The 19,676-nt window shown below is 53.8% G+C and overlaps 2 protein-coding genes across 10 annotated transcripts in view; one reads left to right on the top strand and one right to left on the bottom strand.

Moving 5' to 3' along the window:
* CPNE5 (copine 5) overlaps positions 1-13,685 on the top strand; it is a 106,344-nt gene extending 92,659 nt beyond the window's left edge. For 2 of the 9 annotated variants that reach the window (XM_027127078.1, XM_027127077.1), the window contains 8 exons: positions 3,010-3,071; positions 6,219-6,265; positions 7,885-8,066; positions 8,976-9,103; positions 9,345-9,447; positions 10,217-10,274; positions 10,705-10,778; positions 11,995-13,683. In XM_027127078.1, the coding sequence (XP_026982879.1) occupies positions 3,010-3,071; positions 6,219-6,265; positions 7,885-8,066; positions 8,976-9,103; positions 9,345-9,447; positions 10,217-10,274; positions 10,705-10,778; positions 11,995-12,213 (873 nt within the window). In that variant the 3' untranslated portion in view covers positions 12,214-13,683. Of the gene's footprint in view, positions 1-3,009; positions 3,072-4,169; positions 5,146-5,300; positions 6,266-7,884; positions 8,067-8,975; positions 9,104-9,344; positions 9,448-10,216; positions 10,275-10,704; positions 10,779-11,994 lie in introns of those variants that run through there. The other 7 variants (XM_027127080.1, XM_027127079.1, XM_027127084.1 and 4 more) reach the window with 6 other exon arrangements.
* Positions 13,686-14,327: 642 nt separating this feature from the next.
* On the bottom strand, positions 14,328-19,430 carry LOC113631043 (C3a anaphylatoxin chemotactic receptor-like). The gene has a single exon (XM_027127088.1). It carries the CDS (start codon positions 17,420-17,422, stop codon positions 16,778-16,780), a length of 645 nt encoding a protein of 214 aa, XP_026982889.1. The 5' UTR covers positions 17,423-19,430; the 3' UTR covers positions 14,328-16,777.
* Between the last annotated feature and the right edge of the window lie 246 nt (positions 19,431-19,676).

The following is a 19,676-nucleotide window of genomic DNA, read 5'->3' as shown; positions in this document are numbered from 1 at the left end:
TATTGGGCCCTCTGGGAAATTCCCCATTTAGGTGCTTTTCACAGGTTGTTTCCTTAAGAGGCAGACATTATCATCACCTCATCATGAAAGCGGAAACCAAGGCTGCAGGCAGGGAAGTGACTCAACCAAGGTCACAGAGCTAGAAGGTGGTAGACATGGCAGTGAGCACAACAATTAAATTCAGAGCTTGCAGCTGCTGTGGGCTGTACCCCTGCTTAACCATGACCATGCTGGGATTATACCGGCCCAGTGGCTTCTGGGGGCTGATCTTCAGGACATTCGTGCCTTTCTTCAACAAATATTTACCGTGTGCTACCATGTGCCAGGTGCCTTTCCAGACACGAGGGATACAGCTGGGAACAAGAAAGACCCAAATCCCTGCCCTCCTGGTGCTTATTGTCTAGTGGGGGGGAGACAACACAAATATACACACAAATACCTGTGTGTGTCAGGTGGTTGTGATTGCTGTGGGAGGAAGTAGGGTGAGGTAAATGGATAGGGAATGCAAGAGATGAAACTACTATTTTATTTAGAGTAGTCAAGGAAAGCTTCTCTGAGAAGGTGACATTTGAGCAGAGATTTAAAGAAGGTGAAGGAGCAAGTATTGAGGATATTGAGGAAAAAGAATTCTAGCTGTAGGGATCAGCATGTGCAAAGGCCCTGAGGTGGAGTCCACCAGTGCATTTATAGAACAAACCAATGTCTTTGCAGTGCAAACGCACCCAAGTCTGTACCCTTCGTGTCCCTCCCACTCTAGAGGGCCACAGCCCCATCACCTAATACAGCCAGATGTAGCCATTTGAGTCAGGCCAACTGCAACTCCAGACTAGAAGAGGTCACAGACAGGGAACTCCAGCGTTCCTCCAAGGAACCTTATTTTCTCCATCTGTAAAATGGGGCTAATACATCATCCCTCCCCTGCTTAATGCACAGGGTGGCTGTGGCAGACACATGGGAGATGCAGGACTGTAAACTGCAAAGTACTCTGCTCATTCAGAGGGGGCTGACCACTGCTTCTCTGATTGTAATTGTTTCACACGCAGGCTTGGAGTAATAGTTCTTTTGTCTGAAGCTGCAGTGTTTCTCAGTGGGGATGCTATCGGTATTTGGGGAAGAATAATTCTTTTTCTCACAGGACTTCCCCATACATGGTGGGATGCTTAGCACCCCTGGCCTCAGCCCATAGCTAGCAATAGAGCCCCAGTCATCATGAGACCCCAAAACTCTCCGTCACATTCCCAGATGCCCCTAGGAGAGGCAACACGTTCCCCAGCTAAGAAATATTAGATGTACAGCTGAAAAAAAAAAGGTTGAAAACCACTGATCTCATCCAGCTTTCTTACTTTAGAGATAAAGAGACTGAGGCCCAGAGAGGAGATGTGATTTGTCTCAGGTCACACAGTGAGTTAGGGACAGAGCAGGACTGGGCTGAGGTCTCCTGACTTTCCCTTGCTCCAGTATTTCCTAATCTTTACCATAAAAAAATCACTCAGGGTCCAGGATGCTTGTTAAAATACAGATGCCCAGGCCAGTTCCCTGGGGTTCCATTTTAGGAAAGCCAGGCTGGACCCCAGGAATCTGTATTTTGTGCTTCTCATACCTTACTTACTATGTGCAGAGTCTCCTGGGGATCTTGTTAAAATGCCAAGAATCTGCATTTCTACTCAGCATCAAGGTGATTCTGATGCTGTTGTTCGGGGACTATACTTTGAGTACCAAGTCCCTGGGTCAATCCATATGGCCAGGCAAGTTAGGCAATTACTTCATCCCAGTGCCTGGAGCAGGGTTCAACTCTGGCTGCAGGTTAGACTCATGTGAGGAGCTAAAAAAAAAAAAAAAAAAATCCAGGGCTGGAGCCCTATCCCAGAAATCCTCATATTATTGGTTTGGGGTCCTCACTCCAGCTGCAAGATGTTTTAAAAGCTTCCCAGGGAGTCTAGTGACCACAGTCAGAGTAGAGGCCACTGTCATAGTCCATTCCTAGAGAAAGGAGGCTTTGTCCATTCAGGTGCCTAACACTGTAACCACAGCGAGTGGGGGTCTCCAAGGCCCAGCTCAGTACTCACAGACCCTCCCAATATTCGGGCTAATGGCTGGTCCCCTTTGTCAAGCAGAGGCACTACCTGGCCTCCCACTGAGTTGATAAAGATGACTGAATCTGTACCAGTAGGGGCCACCCCAAATCCTAGAGTGGAGTTGTCTGACACAGGTAAAAGTTTCCCTGCCCCAATCTTCCCTCATTGAATTGATTTTAGCTGCCAACCTTTTCACTTGTTTCCACCATCCTAAATCATTTTCATAAAGAGCTGCCAGGTAGCTACCTGTCTTTGGAAAGCTGTTGCCAGAGAACTGCCAGGGGCATAGATCAAGAGACCTCTGCTTGGGAGAGGGGGCCCCAGATGCTCAGTTACCTCCAGGGAAAGGACAGGCTGTTTAGCAGGAGGGTCTTGTGTCTGAGAGGGTAGGGATCAAGATGCTAGAGGGATGAGGTGGGACAAGTAAGATTTAAAACAATTGCAGACCAAAGAGACACATTTCAGGATTAACTGTTAGCGGAACATGGAAGCATGGAGCTTGTCAGCATTGACAGATCTCAGTCCTATATCAGGAAGACCCCCGTCTCCCTCCACACTCCACACCCGTGTCCACTCAGGGGAAACTCGATTCCTTGGCTTGAGCCCCTATACTCCAGTGACAGAGACAGGGCCCTTCCAAAGATGCAGTTTGGCATCAAGGTCAGAGCACAGGGTCTGGTTCCAGATGGACCTGGGTTCCCATCTCACTCGGCCGTGTCCTGGTAGTGTCCTTGGACACACCGCATCGCTTCTTTGAGCCTCAGTTTCCTTGCTTGTAGAATGGAGATAATAATAGTACCTCACAGAGTTGTTGTGGGCACTGTTTGCAATGAAGCAGGCAAATGCTGGCACGTACTGGGTGCTCCGTAGCTGTCAGCAATGCTCTCCCTCTGCCTAGTGCTCCCCGCTGACCAAGCGTCTTTTTGTTTTCAAGGTCACACTGCTTTCTTTTGCTGTGGAGTCAGAGTGCACATTTCTTGACTACATCAAAGGAGGGTGAGAAGAGATGCAGCCTGGTTTCTTCGGCCTCAGGGAGCGGGAAGGGGCCCCGCACATCGACATGAGCAGCTCTGGCCCCACCTGGCCTCTTCAAGGCCATGGCCGAAGCCCGCGATCGTGGGCTCTGAGCAGACCCTCAGACAACTCACGCAGAGCCCTGCATGCCCCTGATCCCGAGTGGCTGCAGAGGGCACTACTGAGCCGCGGAGGCCAGCCTGGGTCCCGTGAGGTCCCTGTACGGAGATGGGACCTGCAGGTGGTAGGGACTCCATGACAAAGAGAAATGGGCTTAGGGAGGTGGAAAGAGCCCCGGTCTAGGAGGCAGGAGGCCCAGGCCCTAGGCCCCTCTTTGCCTTGAATTTGCTGGGTTACTTTGGGCACATCACTCTCCCTCCCTGGGCATCAGTCTTCTCTGCACAGAGAGTTGGAATTAAGTGAATTCTAAGGTTCCTTCCTGCTCTGAGCTTCTGATACCGATGGTCTCTCTGGTGGGGGGCGGGCAGTGATTAACTTTCCCAGTGTCATTAGAGACCTACAAAGGGCAGGAGGAACTGGGAAATGAGCCAGGGATGGTCAAACACAAGTTTAAGGAGCAGAAAGAACCAGAAGGGTCGGCATCCAGGCAGGCAGAGAAGCCTGGTGGCTCCAGCCAACAGCTCATGGAAAGAGAGCCTGACTCCAAGGTGAGGTCCTACCCAGCACGCTCCCTGCCAGGACAGGTGCCAGGGCCGGGTGTGGGTAGCCGAGCCCACAGGTGCAGCCAGGTGAGTGATTACACCTGTCTGGAAAGGAGACAGGCAGGGCGGTTGCCAAAGGCTTATCCCAGCCAAGCGGGCTCTTGGCCGCCTGGTTCTCTGGGGCAGAGGGAAAAGTCAGGCCCTGGGAAGCCACACTTACTTTCTCATGACAAGGCTCCCTGCTGCCTTGAGCCTGCAGCGCCCAGGTCTCGAGCTCTCCTCCTACCCCCGAGCACATGACCTTCCTGCAGTCACCCACAGGCTTTCCTGCCCCTCCTCCATGCCTTCTCCAGGCCCTGCCCTGGCTCCCTTCCCCCATCAAAACTGCTCTATCAAAAAAAAAACAAAAAAAAAAACTGCTCTATCTGCTCTCCATCTATTAAGCAACCACCCCTTATATTCCATGGTAATTTTCAAACAATCCTCATCCTGTTTATCCTTCTCATTTGCATAGTGCCCCCAATTTACAGAACACAGTGGGCTGGGTGAAGATGATCATCTCCATTTTACATGACGTGTCCAAGGTCCCAGCACTTAGTCGGTAGCAGGGTTCTTTCCGTCACCACATGCTGCATTTCTTCCATAGTAATGAACCCACCTCGCAGCTCCCAGGTGAGGTGTGATAGAGATGGATGAGTTGAAGGGCTGGGTGCTGTCTCATTGAGAAGGAGCTCACAGAGGCAAGCCCTGGCTTTCGTCCTCCGCTGTCTTCACACTCTGGAGAACCTGAGTCAGAGGCCGATGTGTGTGTCCAGGCAGGCAGCTGATGGAGGCCTCTGTCTAGGGATTCTCTGCTGCCTGGCCTCCCTGCCCCGCCCCCCTGGACCAGGAGGAAGGCTGTGGGTTCCTCTGCCCCCACGTCAGAGTCCAAGATGGAGCTAGTTGCTGAGCAGCCTGCAAGGAGTACCTTTTCCACAGAAGTAGCTGCTATCCAGTCCCTTCCTTCTCTGAACTGTTTCAGAACCCAGAGCAGGGTTTTTGCTTAAGGAGTAAAAAAAAAGCCCGACTCTCCCCTCACCCTTTATTTGGAAGAGCCAGGCCAACAATGTCCCTCAGCTGTAGTCCTGCAGGCCAGAACCACCTCTTGTCGTCTTGTGGCTCCTTCTTCCTCAGAGCTTGGAGTCTACTGAATGCTCTGTCCCCAGGCAGTGGACGAGGGGGAAAGAGTGTGGGGAGGACTGTCTCTGGCCAGCAGACCCTGGGTGGGGTCTCCTGCTAACCATGTCCTTCACGTTTCCTGGAGATTGAAGGGTCCCTGAGCAGCAGCTCAGCTGTGATGAAGTGGAAAGAGGGCTGTGCTTTCTGATAGGGACCATCTTCTAAATGCAGGTGAGGTGAGCCCTGCCTCATCTTTTTTTAAAAAAAAATAAATTTATTTATTTATTTTTGGCTGCATTGGGTCTCCGCTGCTGCGCGCGGGCTTTCTCTAGTCGCGGTGAGTGGGGCTACTCTTTGTTGCAGTGCGCAGGCTTCTCATTGTGGTGGCTTCCCTTTGCTGCAGAGCACGGCTCTAGGCATGTGGGCTTCAGTAGTTGTGGCTCACGGGCTCTAGAGCACAGGCTCAGTAGTTGTGGCGCACGGGATTAGTTGCCACGGCAGTAAAAGTGCCCAGTCCTAATCACTGGACTGCCAGGGAATTCCTAATTATCTTTTCATCTTGTGATTCCCCCAAGCACCTGAAGGATTTGCTAAAAGAGATTCCTGCACCGCACCAAGGGATTTGGATTCAGTAGGTCCACGGGGGGCCTGAGACTCCTCACAGATTCCCAGGTGATCCTGATTCTGCTGGTCCGTGGGTGCTCTTCCAGTAGCGCTCCTACAGAATTTCCCACAGACCCACAGACTGGCTTTTACTGGCCGCATCCCCCATGGTGTCATTTAACATATTCCTCTATCCCCTGCATTTCCTGTAAACAACCAGTAGATAGTTCTGGAAGCTCAGTTAGATTCCAGTTCAGTTTTTTGGCAAGACAGCTTCATTTGTTCTTCCCTCAGGAGATGCACAATGCCTTTTTGTCTTTCTTTTTTGCCAAATAAGTTTTAACCCTGAATCTGACTCCAAATTTGCGCCAGGAACACAGGGAAACCCTACTTCACTGGCCTCAGGTGGACTCAGGAGCAGGGTTTGGAGAGGAAATAAGAAATCACAGCCATGTGCCCAGCAGAACATAATCATCTTCAGAGAGCTGTCACACTGCCTAACTCTTTTGATGCTGACAACAGCCCTTTGGGGGAGGGTGTAGCTGATGATACTATCCTGGTTTTCCAGAACTGGAGATGAGTGACTTCACCAAGGCTACATACCCGACAAGCAGTGGGGCTGGGGTGGAAGCCAGGTTTCTTGCTCCCTGTCCAGTACACGCCTGCCTTTGTCCAGGTTACTCTCCTGCTGTTCTTCCTCTTCTAGGACCCAGATCAACTTCACGGTGGCCATCGATTTCACAGCCTCCAATGGTGAGTGGGGGCATGGGCAGAGGAGCTGAATGGGGGCTGGGGGCCTGGAAAGGGGAGGGCTTTTCAGGGCTGTGGTAGTTGGCCCTAGCTGGGAGCAGATCTCCCATACCCTCTGGCCTCATCCTCACCGCAGAGGAGGAACTTAGGCCTAGAGGACCAAAGATGCAGCCAAGGTGGCGAAGGTACCCCCAGATTGCATCATGGTCACTAACAAATCTGGCCTCTGGGCCTACATACCCTGAGCCACAGCCTTGCCCTTGAGGATACCCACTCTCCTTAGGGCAATAGGACAGCTTCTCTGGGCCCATGGAGAGCCCTGGAGCAGAGGTATTTCCTCACAGGATCAGATTGCACAGCCCCTGTGCAGTTCACCCCACAAGCTGGAGCGGAGAGCCAGAGGCAAGACTGAGCCTTGTGGTCCTCAGGGAGGCAGGAATGCCCAGGAGCTCCGATCCTCACCCTTGCTCGGGCTTCCTTCCTCCTCTGACATTCTCCAGTGTCGGGCTGTGACCAAGTGGCCGGGAGCAATCAATGCCAAACTTTACACTGTTAGAAACATCACAACCTTCCTTGGACTCTGGACCCCCATTAGCAGTGCTCAATGCTCATTTTTGTGCCAATCAGAAGATGCCCAGGTCTCGTACTCCACAGGTGTGTCAGAAACCCCCCCTCATGGCTGCGGGCCCTCCCATCACAGAGTGGTGGGATGTCAGAGCTGGGAGGGGCCGTAGTATTCGTAACAGTGAGGAGAGTTATAATAACATCTGTTTAATCCTCACAACAGTCCTGTGAGGTGGGGACTGTTATTACCCCCATTCTACAGATGAGGAGACTGAGGCTGAGTGGTTAAGAAACTTATGCAGGATCACACAGCTAGTAGGAGGCAGAAAGGATTAATACTTGGCTGTCTGTGCTGTACTGCCTCTTGTTAATAAACGAGTAACTAAAATATGGACAATATTAGTGGTGACAAGGGCTGTGGAGAAAAACAAGTCAGGAAGAGGGATAGGGAGTATGGAGGAGGCTGTAACTTTCAATCGGCTGCTCGGGGAAGACCACAGCAGACCTCAAGAGGTGAGGGAGCAAGCCATGTGCACATCTGTGGAAAAGTGTCCCAGAGCAGAAGAAACAGCCTTTGCCGAGGCCCCGAGGTGGGAATGGTGAGAGACCAGAACTGAGTGAGTGACAGGATGGTAGAAGATGAGGAGAGAGGTAACTGCAGGCCAGATCAAGTGGGGTTTTGTGGGCCCTTGTAAGGACTTCAGATTTAATTCCTGGTGAGACGGGAGCACTGAGGCATTTTGAGCAGAGAAGAGGTGTGATTAGCTGCCTGAGTTTTGACATAGACTCACTCTGGCTGGTATGCTGAGTATGGACACAAGGGTGGAAAGACAGAGATCGGGCTGCTGCAGCCTTATGAGCAAGAGGGTGGTATCATGGAGGAGGAGAGAAGTATAGGTGGGATTCTGGATGTATTCTGAGGGTTTAGCAGCCATGATTTGCTAAAGGATTGAATGTGTGGTAAGAGAGAAAGAAAGGGGTTCCCTTGGACACCGCGTTCTGAGCCTGGTGGCTTGGAGTGTCCAGGCCGGCAAATGTCCCCATGCCCTGTCTTGCAGGGAACCCCTCACAGTCCACGTCCCTGCACTATATGAGCCCCTACCAGCTGAACGCCTACGCACTTGCACTGACCGCCGTCGGGGAGATCATCCAGCACTACGACAGCGACAAGATGTTCCCCGCCCTTGGCTTTGGGGCCAAACTACCCCCTGACGGCAGGGTATCCCATGAGTTCCCGCTGGTAGGAGGTCCTGGGAGAAAGGGCTGAGGGCTGACCAGGCTGGGGGTGTGGTGACGGGCCTGGGGTGAGGGGCATTCCCATCCTGCCCGCCTAGGGACTTGAGGTGCAGTCTTTGCAGAGGTAGGCTGCCTGCTGGATGTAGGGGAGCTTGTATCAGAGCTTCCAGAAACCCACTCCCCACCTCAGTCACGAGCACGTCCCCTCCAAGTCTGAAGCCGTCCACAGTGGGCTCTGCCCTCCTTTTCCTAACAAGAGCCAGGTGGAGATGGAGTGGGGATGTGGCTGAACTATTCCCCAAGGCCCCAGAAATGAGGCTAAAAGGTTGTGGGTTGGGTATGGACAGCTGTGGGTAGTTCCAGGAGTTCCCTGGGTTGGTCTGAAATGGGGGCCCTGTAGAGATGGCTCCTCAGGCCACCTCCTTTCCCTCCCTCCCATGAGCTGGGGACACTCAGTCGGTTGCTGGATCACTCACAGCAAATGTCCCTCCCATGCCCGTAGGGTGCCAGGCACTGTGCTGGGCACAGGACACAGGAGGATGGAGCAGCTGCTGGCCCTTCCAGAGCAGCTCAGACTCTGCAGTCATTTTAGGGGGTGGTGGGTTTGCCCAAGGTTCCCTAGGCATCCAGGACTCTGGAGGTCAGGGGGATGCTGTCTGAGCAGGTACAGGGAGTAGGGCAAGGAGCAGGTCTGGACCCTGCTCACCTAGAGCATGTGCTGCCCTTCATGGTGGGCCCCAAGTGCTCCCTCCCCTGCCCCGAGCCCCCGAAGCCCCACCAGAGAAGAGTCTAGGAGAGCCCAGGCCTGTTGACCTCCCCAACCCTGGCTCTGCCCCCACAGACCACCCAGCTTTCCTCCTTCCCATCCCTCCTTCCTTCCTGGGCTCAGCCTCCTTGCCCTCTGTGCCCCCAGAACGGCAACCAGGAGAACCCCTCATGCTGTGGCATCGATGGCATCCTGGAGGCCTACCACCACAGCCTGCGCACGGTGCAGCTCTACGGCCCCACCAACTTCGCCCCCGTGGTCACCCATGTGGCCAGGTGAGTGTGGCGGTCACTGGACCATCCCCACAGCTTGCAAGGTGCTTCTGTCTACCACTATCCTCCCGGGAAGGCGGGAGGGAGTGTCCCTTCCCACTGATTTGCTTTTCAGGGAGGCCTGACCCTAAAGAGACCCCCTCCCACCGAAGAGCTGTCCCCACCAGTGTTAAGGGTCCTTGTGTTGGGGGGATGACATGCCCAGCGTCCCACCAGACAGACCTCTGACCCCACCCTGCCCCAGGAATGCGGCCGAGGTGCAGGACGGCTCCCAGTACTCGGTGCTGCTCATCATCACGGATGGGGTCATTTCAGACATGGCACAGACCAAGGAGGCTATCGTCAATGTGAGCAGGGATGGGGATGGAGCATGGGGAAACCTGGGGGTGCACCTCCCCCCCTTCTTTAGGGAAACCCTTGGGGCATGACTTCTCCTCTCCCTGCCCTCTTTGGGACCACTCCTGGCTTCTTGCTGTAGAGCCTAGAGGGCCAGCAGTAGGGTTTTGGGGGTGGAGGGTGTTCCGGCTGATAAAGGATCTGGCTGGCGAGCTCTCCACCTACCTCTTCATCACACTGGATGGTCCACTCCATCCAGACTCCTATGGTGCCCTCATTAACCCATCTCTAGGGCTGCTGCCCCAAACCCCAGCCTGGCTTGGCCAGGTAGAAGAGGAGGGAGGTCCAAGGAGCGGGAGGCCCAGGAACATGGCTCTCCCTACCGGGTCGTCTCCCTATATAGGGGCCCCAGCCACAGCTGGCCCTCCCTCTGGGCCCACATAAAAGCTGTCCCACATGACGGAGGTCCAGAGGCAGAAGAGGGGACAGGAGTGTCTTGCAGAAGCAAACCTATGACCTATTTCCCCCTCTCCCTCCTGCCCTCTCCACCCCCTCTTCCTCTCTGGTATCCCTGTATCCTTGGCTATCCTCTCTCCCTCCTCCTCCCCCTTTTCTTTGTTTCTCTGTGTGTCTCCATCCTTCTCTCTTCCATTTCCTCCCTGTCCTCCTGCCTTTCTTCTTTTGACTCACCCCTTCCTGTCCTTACCTGTGATCTCCCATTTCTTGTAACTGGCGCCTCGGCTGGGTACCACCCCGCCTACCTCCCATGTTGTCTCCCAGGCTGCCAAACTCCCCATGTCTATCATCATCATCGGCGTGGGCCAGGCAGAGTTCGATGGTGAGTCCCCACCCCCCTAGATGTTCCCCCCAGAGGCTTCAGGCCCTTGGAAATGTCCCCTCCCAAAAGAGTGAGAGCTCACACTGGGGTGTGTGCAGCTATCTGGATGAGCAGGCAGGGTGTGAGTGTGCGTTTGTTTGCACAGGGAGGGGTGTGTCAAGGTGTGTACTGCACACCCACACACCGAGGCTGTGGGGAGGAGGCCCCAAGTCACTCCTCCCTCCTCCACCCTGGGAGCCTGTGGAGGGTGGGGGAGTGGCACCATGGGCTAGAAGTCAGAGACTCATGTGATTGGGCTCCTCCTGTCTCCTGGCCTCAGTTTTCTCATCTCTAACGTGGGGGTCTGGGTTGGCGGTCTCTGTCCTGCCAGGCCCAGGTGCCCACCAATTAGTCCCCCCACCCCATGCCTTTGCCCCTCCCCCCCCCACAGCCATGGTGGAGCTGGATGGTGATGACGTGCGGATCTCCTCCCGGGGAAAGCTGGCCGAGCGGGACATTGTCCAGGTGAAGCCCAGACCCTGCCTGCCCCACAGAAAATGGAAGAGCCCCTCTAGGCAGGCTGACCTAACTCCCCCTTATAGGGGCTTCTCTGGAAAGGGGCCCTGGAAGGAGGCACTGGGAGCCCTAGAATGGCTTGGCCACACAGAAGGAAACAGGAGTCAGTCTTAGGGCTGGACCCACCTCTACCACGTCTGAGACTCACCCCTAACACTGTGTTGCCCTGACTGGAATGCTCTGCCATGCCGTCCCTAAGCCCCAGGCCTCCAGGGTCTCCTGTAGAACACAGAGGCCTGATTACTTGTGCCTTCTGTTATTTTCTGCTGGGCTGCCTTCCTAAGTGAGATGGCAAACCCCATGAAGCGGGGGGAGGTGTCTTTAGTGTTGCTGCAGCCCTTTCCAAGAACGAATGTTGCTTGGTTGATTGAATCAATACCAACGTGTCCATGTAGGATGGCAAATGTAACGAGCAGACAGGTCTTTGTCCTCAGGGAATCCCAGTCCAGTCAAGCCTCAGAATGCACGTCAGTAAGCACATCCCTCTGTGAATCTCTTGCACATGGAGTCCCTAGTGCTTAGGAGATTCAGAATAAAAAACCTGACATTCTCCATACCACCCCTCCCCAATTAAAAAAATTAAGGGGGAGGGGCCATTCCAGGTGCGGAGACCAAAGACAGGGAGCTAGAAACTGGAGCAAGGGCAGTCTGGGAGGTGGGACCTGTGTATGCAAAGGCCTGGAGGCAGGAGTGAGCCTGAGGCACTGGGAAGGGGGGCAGACATCTCCTGGGATAAAGCCAGAGGGGCCCGACTGTAGGTGTTGGCCCAGAAAGGGAAGAGCAGAAGCAGAGACAGAGAGCGCCCTGCAGGAGAGGTGGGAGGAGACCCTCAGGGCCCATTTTCCAGAAGCCAGGGGATTCCTTCAGCATTTGCTGAGTGCCTGCTAAATGCCTGTGCTTGGTTGCCAAGACTGCAGAGATGAAGGGATCTTGTTCAGTGGTGTATTGTTTCCTGGCATGAATAGGTGTGCAGTAAGTTATTTGTTGAGTGAATGACAGAACAGGGACTATGATACAGTCCCTCAGAGAATTCACCATGACGGGGAGGGCTTGAGTGAAGTGGGCAGAGGCTGGGGAGGAGTGGGACAGGATCCCAGACCTGGAGATTTGGGGGACTGGTGTCCAGAGGGAGACCTCGCCTGACCCTGCCTCCCCTACTGGACAGTTTGTGCCCTTCAGGGACTATGTGGACCGCACGGGCAACCACGTGCTGAGCATGGCGCGCCTGGCCCGCGATGTGCTGGCTGAGATTCCTGACCAGCTGGTGTCCTACATGAAGGCGCAGGGCATCCGCCCTCGCACCCTGCCCGCGGCCCCAGAGCGCTCACCCCCACAGTCCCCCACCCGCACGCCCCCTGCTTCCCCCCTGCACACGCACATCTGAGCCTTGTCTGCTCAGATGGCTGGGGCTTAGGCCAGTAGAAAGGGAGGCGGGGTACCCAGACCCAGCTACAGACCATCCTGCCCAGCCTTTGGAACACGTGTGCCTGGGAGGCCCACAGGGGGTGGGGCTTCTGGAGACTCCTTCCCATACTGCCCAAGCCCCTAGAGTTTGGGGGTACGGGTGGTGGAGGTGGGGATCTGGGCCCCTGCTCTTCTCTCCTTTCATTGACACCTGGTTCTGGACCAGCCAGGAAGATGTTAATCAGGACGACTGGGGTCCCGCTCAGCCCACCTGAGCTATTACCTGGGTAATCCCATCTGCTTCTATATCACCCTGAAGCCTGGGCTAAGCCTCCCACCTCCAGGCCCCCTCTCCCTCCCCTCCTCCTGTGGTGTCTACTCCTATACCTGGCCCCTGACCCCCACCCAGTATCTATCCTGTCCCATTTCCAGTGAACCCTGTGAGGCTGCTGGGTTTGCAGGAGTGCCTAAACATGTGACCCCTCCTTGGGACCCTTGCATGAAGTGGGAGTCCTACAGACCCATGAAGGGGATGCTGTGATAGTAGATGGAGGCCACATGGTGGGCAAGGAATGGAGACTTTTCAGGCACAGAGTCGTTTCTGGTGCCTCTCAAGCCCAGTATGACACTGGTTCTAGAACACAGATCCACAGGCCTCTCCCTGGTCTGAGCCCGTAGGTACCTCCACAGTTGGCTCCTGGCTCCAGGAATCCCCCTTTCTCCCCAGAGACTGCCCAGGGTCCTTGGGGCGCCATCTTCTGCTGCCCACCTGGAGGCCTGGGCAAGAAGCAGCCCCGCTCCAGCACTCCCACACTGCCCCTCTATCCTATGGGGATAGGGGATGGGAGTCCTGGGTTCAAGTCCTGCCTCCAGCCGTTGCCGGCTGTGGGAACCTGAACAAGTCCTTTCTACCTTCTGGGTCTCAGTTTCCACATCTGTAAGGCAAGAGGGTTGACCAGATGGCCCTGGGTTTACCTTCAGCTCTGATATCCTGAGAGTCCGCATTCATCCCACGCCCAGCTTCCCCCATCCCACTCCTCACCAGTGCAACCCCTTAAGGCCGTCTTGGTTTTAGGGTCACCCTGTTCCATCCCATCACCCTAAATCCACCCTCGTCCTTCAGCCTTGGGCTCTGGCATCTGAGCCTGAGCCCTTGCCCCTGCTGTGGGAAAGGTGAGAAAGATGATCTCACCCCTGGGCCCACCCAGCTGCCCAGCCTTTACCCACATGGTCATGCATGCCAGTCCCTCCTGCCGCATGGGGCTCCTCAGCCCACTGAACCTCCCATTCCTGGGTGGAGACCAGGCCCCACCCCGTCTGTTGCCAGACGCTGCTTCCCTTCCTGTCATGCATGATGGTGGTGTTTCTATGCTGTCTGGTCCTGTGCCTGTCTCTAAGACAGTCTCTGTGTGGAATTTGCCTTAAACTGAAGTAAATTTGGTTCTTTTACTAAAGTTCCTTGTTTTCCTTTCTCCTGTGAAAAATAGCACAGATGTTGCTGTGTGACAGAGTTCAGGTTCTCCTCTCTCTTTCTTCCATCCTTTTGTTCAAAAAAATGTACTGAGCAACTACTGTGTGCCAGGGTCTATGCTAGGCACTGAGGATGCAGCAATGAACAAAACATAGGCCCTGTCTCCACATGGAACTTACAACAGACACACAAATAGGACAGGGGAAACACAGTAAGCACATAATAGGTAAATAATGTAATTTCTGTTGGTGATAAGAGTCACAAAGAAAAATAAGAGAATAAGAGGATAGAGAATGACAGGGTGATATTTTAGATGAGGTGGTCAGGGAAGGAGGGCCTTTCTGAGGAGATGACAGTTAGATGAGCCCCGAGGAAATGAGAGGGGGAGGCATGCTGATATCTGAGGCACAAGGGCTCCAAGGAGAAGGAGCAGCAAGTACAAAGGCCCTGAGGTGTGTTTGAAGAACATTAAGGAGGCCAGTGTGGTTGAAGCTGCATTAAGGAGGGGAGAATGCAGGAGATGGGGTTGGGGGTAAAGAATCTGGAATGTGCAGGGCCTTGCAGGCCACAGAAAGGCCTTCAGCATTACTCTGAGTGAATCAGGGAGCCACTGAGGAGGTGAGAGAGGTGAGTAACATGATCAGATTATTCCGTGGGTGACTTTACTGCATCTGATCACTCATCTCTCAGCAAGTATTTACTGAGCATTAGTGCCAGGCCCTGCTCAGGTTGGAGACACTGTCTCACACACAGTTGCACCCTCATGGGCCTAACCCCTGCTCTGGAGCAATAAGCAAGGAGATCCTACCACCCTGGGGTATCGACACCAAACCAATGAGAGGGACCAGGATCTGTGGCCACCAAGGCGGGGCTCTTGGGGCAGCCTAAATGCCACACAGGTCATGTGCCCAGGATGACTTACTGCTCCTCTGTGTGATGGGACTGTCACTCCTCCCTTGCGGGATCGTTGTGTGGTCAGAGTGACACGTAGATGTGCACGCATGAAGCGTGTGACATTCCCAGGGCCTGCTGCACTAGGTGCACAGTAAACACCACTTTCCTCCTTGTCCCTCTTCACATATAAGTCCCTGTGACCATGAGGGACCAGGATCACAGGGAAAGGGGATTTCTCCCTTCTCTGGGTGAGTTTGCTCTCAGATTAGCCCTCCAGGCAGCCTTTCCCAACCAGCACATCACAAGAAATTGGTGTTAATTATACCAAAGTTTGGGACTTGCTTGCTTCTTAGACGATTTTATGGTAAATTAGAGCTGATTCACCACGGTCCTTATAATTAGATGCCCCTCTGACTTGCATTCCGATCCACTTTGAGTGGGTACCGGCTGGAGTCATAGCTCAAGAAGAAGAAAGTTCCCATAACCAGCAGCCCGTTTTTACCTCACCTTGGGCTCCCGTGGGAAAGCATCGGGAGGAGAAGGCCGCCTGGCAGGGCAGTCGAGGCTCAGAGCCGCTGCCACTGGTGCACCGAGAGTGTCTTTACTGTGCTCAACACGGTAGCTGGGTTCTTTCCCAAGGTGTGTTCCACGGAACACTGGTTCCCTGGCATGGGTTTTGGGAAACTGCCCACTCTGAGCCCCTCTCAGAGAGTCCCCATGGCCTTCAGGGTATTAGAGGCTTTGATTAGTCCTGTGGCAAAGAGACTATTTTGACTTGGTTCATCCCAATGTTTTCTAAGCGTTTTGACCATGGGGTCAGGGTGTGTGTGTGTGTGTTTGGCTGTAACACTATCACCAAACAGAACATGTTGTCTTGGGAATTTCAGTAGAGACAGTCTCCCTGGTTCCCAGGCCAACACAAAAGCCTGAGGCTTTTTCCCAGGAGGCCAGAGGAGGTCATGGAGTTGGGGAACTTCTCAGAGGGGATGGGGTAGGAGAGGTGAAGACCTCCAGTTGCCTCTGGAGAGAAGGAAGGGGCCTCAAAAGGGGCCCCTGCCCCTGCCACATCAGGAAGAGAAACCACAGAGAAGAAAGGAGGGCGTTTGGAAATTCACAGGCCCAGACTCACGGCTCCATTTTGACTTTACTTTATGATATTCCTTTATTGGGCTGAGAGGTGTGTGTGGGACAGAGCTGGGGGAGGACAGGCAGAGAAGGGAGAGGCAACTGAAGGGTCCCCCTGGGCTGTGAGCCTCTACCCAGGCAGCCCATTCAATCCCCAGGCCTTACCCCAGGATTGAGGACCCCAAGAATGATCAGCCCACAGATCATTCCTCTACCCACTTCTCTGCCTTTAGAAGTCCCTTTACCACTCTCACTTCAAATGCCCCTGAATTAATAAAAATAAGATTATAATAATAGTAATGACCAACACTCATAAGTACTTACTAAGTACCAAGCATTCTTCTAAGCACTTTATATGTATTAAGAAAGTTTACCTTCATAACAACACCATCAAGAAGGTACTATCATGATCCTATTTTCCAGATGAGAAAACTGAGGCATAGAGAGGTCAAGGGACTTGTTCAAGTCATACTACTAGAAAGTAATGGAGCCTATAGTTATCCGTCTGAGCCCCAAGGTGGAATGGGATCAGCGACCTAGTTGCCATTTAATTGCTGTGTCACCTTCGCTGGGCTACGCCTGCCCTCTCTGGATCTTAGTCTCCCAACTGGTAAAATGGAGGGGATGGGATCTATGTCATAGGGGTCTCCCCACCTCTCTTGAATCTCAGCTCTCCCATCAGCCTAACCTCTCAGACCCCCGCCAGACCCCATAGGCTTCCTGGGGCCCTGTTATGTCCAGGCTGGATTCTCTCTATCGCCACACCAGCCCCTCCCACATCCCTGGGATGCCTGGCTGCCATTGGCCTGCAGAAGAGGTCCCTGAGCCTTGCCTGGAAGGGGCAAGAGAGGTAGAAGCAGAGGATGGGGCTGACAGCACAGTTGGAGTAGGCCAGGATGGTGGAGAGGCTGGATGCCACAAAAGCCACCAGCATGGCAGGCAGGTCACCCACAGCTGCCACATAGCCTAGCACAGAGCAGGGTCCCCACATCTGCATGAAGACCACCGGCACCACAAGGATGAGCCCTGTGTTCTCCCGGTGCTCCCAGATGTTCTACCCCCTGGGGCTACGGGTATGTCTCCACAGGAGCCAGCCCAGGTGGCTGAAAGAGGAGCCCAGCCCCATCATGCAAGGCAGGAAGGCCAGAGCTCCCAGCAGGGTGAAGTAGCAGGAGGTCTGAGCAGGGTTCAGGAGCAAGAGGCAGGCCTGGGCCTCCTCCTCCACGACCACTTGCTGGAGCAGCCAGTTGGGTAGCGATGCAGTGAGGCCCAGGACCCACGTGGCCCCACAGAGCAGCAGGCGGACACCCAGGCCAGACGGGAGGGCCGCGTCAGGCCAGGCCACTGCCACGTGGCACAGAAGAGCCATGGCCACCATGCCATAGAAGGTGCAGAACATGGTGGTGGTGTTGGCAGCCTGGCTGATGGTGCAGATGGTGGGTCCCAGCCACCAGTCCTGCCACAGGAAGCTCAGCAGGAGCACAGGCACCACGCCGGCCAGGAAGAGCAGGTCAGACAGCATGATGCTCGCCGTGAGGCTGTTGGTCAAGGTGAGGAGTGGGTGGGGGGGCGCCCAGACCCCGGTCCACCGCCAGCAGCCCCACCTGGGGACGAGGCCACAGACCCCGGCAAAGAGGAGTCGGAGCAGTCGCTCAGGTGTAGCTGTGAGCCCGGCGGTGGACGTGGTGTTGGCCTCCATGCTCCTGCTCTGGACACACAAGGACAGGATAGAAACCTGCCCGAGGGCTGCCTCCCTCTTTCCCTGTTGAGCCCCCTCCTTTCACAGACCCCTGCACACAGTGGGTGCCCTTGGCATGCACCAGCCCCTTTAGACCTCACAACAACCCATCAATTCCCTGGGTTCAAATCCTGACCCTGCTCCTTGGGAGCTCCATGATCTCGGGAAAGTTACCTCATGTTTCTCTACCTCAGTTTCCTCAACTTCAAGGAAACGAGGAAATAAAGGAAACAAAACAGGTGTCAACAGTAACTGTCACTAAAGGATGAGATTCAGGTAATTTTCATTTTCTTCTTTTTAATTTCTGTGTTTCTAAAATTTCTGCAGGGAGTACAAATTGAATCTGATAAACATTATTTACATATTTAGCATATATATTTAGTATATATATTTATTTATTGTGTGTATATATATATATATATTTTTTTTTTAACAAAACCTTGCCCTGCCTGTGGAATGAGCAAGTTTTTTTTTATATCTTTATTGAAGTATAATTGCTTTACAAAAATGAGCAAGTTTTAATTTGAAGTTCAAGTGGGAAAATGAATGTGCAAGTGCTTTGAGAAGGTATAAAGCCCCAACCAGTGGTTCCCAAGCATGTCTACACATTGGGATCAGTTGAGGAGTTTCAAAAATACTAATACATGGGTCACACCCCCAAAGACCCGATTTGATTGGTTTGGGCTTTGACAGTTTTGAAAGACCAGCTTGGGAACCTGAATAATCTGAATCCAGTTTCCCCTGCGGCTCCCCAGGCTCCACCAGCCACACCCCAGCTGCTCCTCAAGTGTATCCGGAGATTGACACCTCAAGGCAGAGGGCTGCACCAGGGGCACCATGGCATGGGGCCAGGAGTGGGATCCCCAAATGTGGCGCCTTAGAGGCACATCTTGGTTTGGAAAGAGAGTGGGGTTGGGGCTCAGGGAGACAGGGACGATGGAGCATATCAGAGGGAACCACTGCCTCTACGGTCATGCTATGCGGGTTACCTGGCGGGGGGCAGGGGGAAGTGCTGCACCCCAGCTGTCAGATCTTCCTCCTCACCCCTACTCCATCCCACAAGCTGAGGACATGGGGAGCCCCCAAATGAGAGAACTCAGGCTGGGAGATGGGGTCAAGGCATCCCAGAGTTGGCTCAGGGGCTGATGTCGTCATCCCCTTTTCTCCTACACCGGGGGTGGAGGCTGGAAAACCCCTCTGGTAGTTGGCTCAGAGCCAGGGCTGGGGGTCCCCTAGGTCCCTCCTGCAGAACCCTGCCTGGAGGACTTGCTTGGTCTCCGGGACCCAACGACAGCCACTTGCCTGAAAACAGCTGAGAAGAGACCAGAGGGGGTCTCTATAAATTCTGCCGCCAAAGCCGCAGATCTCAGACTCTGGTTCCAGGGGCTGCAGGGGAAGGACAGTGTTCCTGAGCCACTCTCTAGGCATTTGTCATTGCTTTTTTATTTCTTCTACATGGCCCAGGCTTGCCTGCTAATAATATGAAATATGATTGGAGAGGAGGGGAGGGAAAGGGATAAGGAAAAGGAGAAGGCTCGAAGGACCTTGCCCCTGCTCTGTCTAAGCATCCATACCTTCCTATAAGAAGCTCTATAACTTCAGGGTTAAGTTTATGGGGCACTGGAGCCTGGGGTTAAAACCTTGCTCAACCACTTGCTGAGCTATGTAACTGTGGGCAATCTACTCAATCTTCTATGCCTAACTTTCCTTATCTGTAAAATGGGGATAATAACAGGCCCCATCTTAAAGGGTTGATGTGAGGATTAAATGAGGTAATACAAGCTAAGTGCTCAGAACAGTGCCTGGCACATAGTAGGTGCTTGGTAAATGATGGCTATTGTTCTGATCCTGCCCAGCCTCAGTTCCAAAAAGCTCTCTTCTCTGACACCCCTGCCCAGGCGCCATCTTATCCCCCTGCCCTCCCCTTCTTATTCCACACCCTGAGACCCATCAACCTGGTCCCACCCTCCATTTCTTTTTTTTTTTTTTTTTTTTTTGGTGCCCCCTCTGAGGTACGAACTCAGGACCTTCAGATTATGACCACCCTCCATTTCTTAATCAGCCTCAAGCTAAGTTATGACCAGAGCCCCCTTGGCTGACATGCCCTAAGAACTCAGCACTTGCCTGGAAGTTCACTCTGAAGTCTACCTTGAGTCCCTCCTGCTGCTCTCCTCCTGTCCCTCCTGCCTTGTGCTGCTCTGAGGTTCCCGGGCCC

This window comes from Aethalodelphis obliquidens, unplaced genomic scaffold (genome assembly GCF_003676395.1).
Source record: "Aethalodelphis obliquidens isolate GAN/ISIS:26980383/991018 unplaced genomic scaffold, ASM367639v1 scaffold31, whole genome shotgun sequence".
Taxonomy (NCBI): domain Eukaryota; kingdom Metazoa; phylum Chordata; class Mammalia; order Artiodactyla; family Delphinidae; genus Aethalodelphis; species Aethalodelphis obliquidens.
The sequence above is the reverse complement of the archived record's forward strand: the minus strand, read 5'-3'. Positions and strand labels throughout refer to the sequence as shown.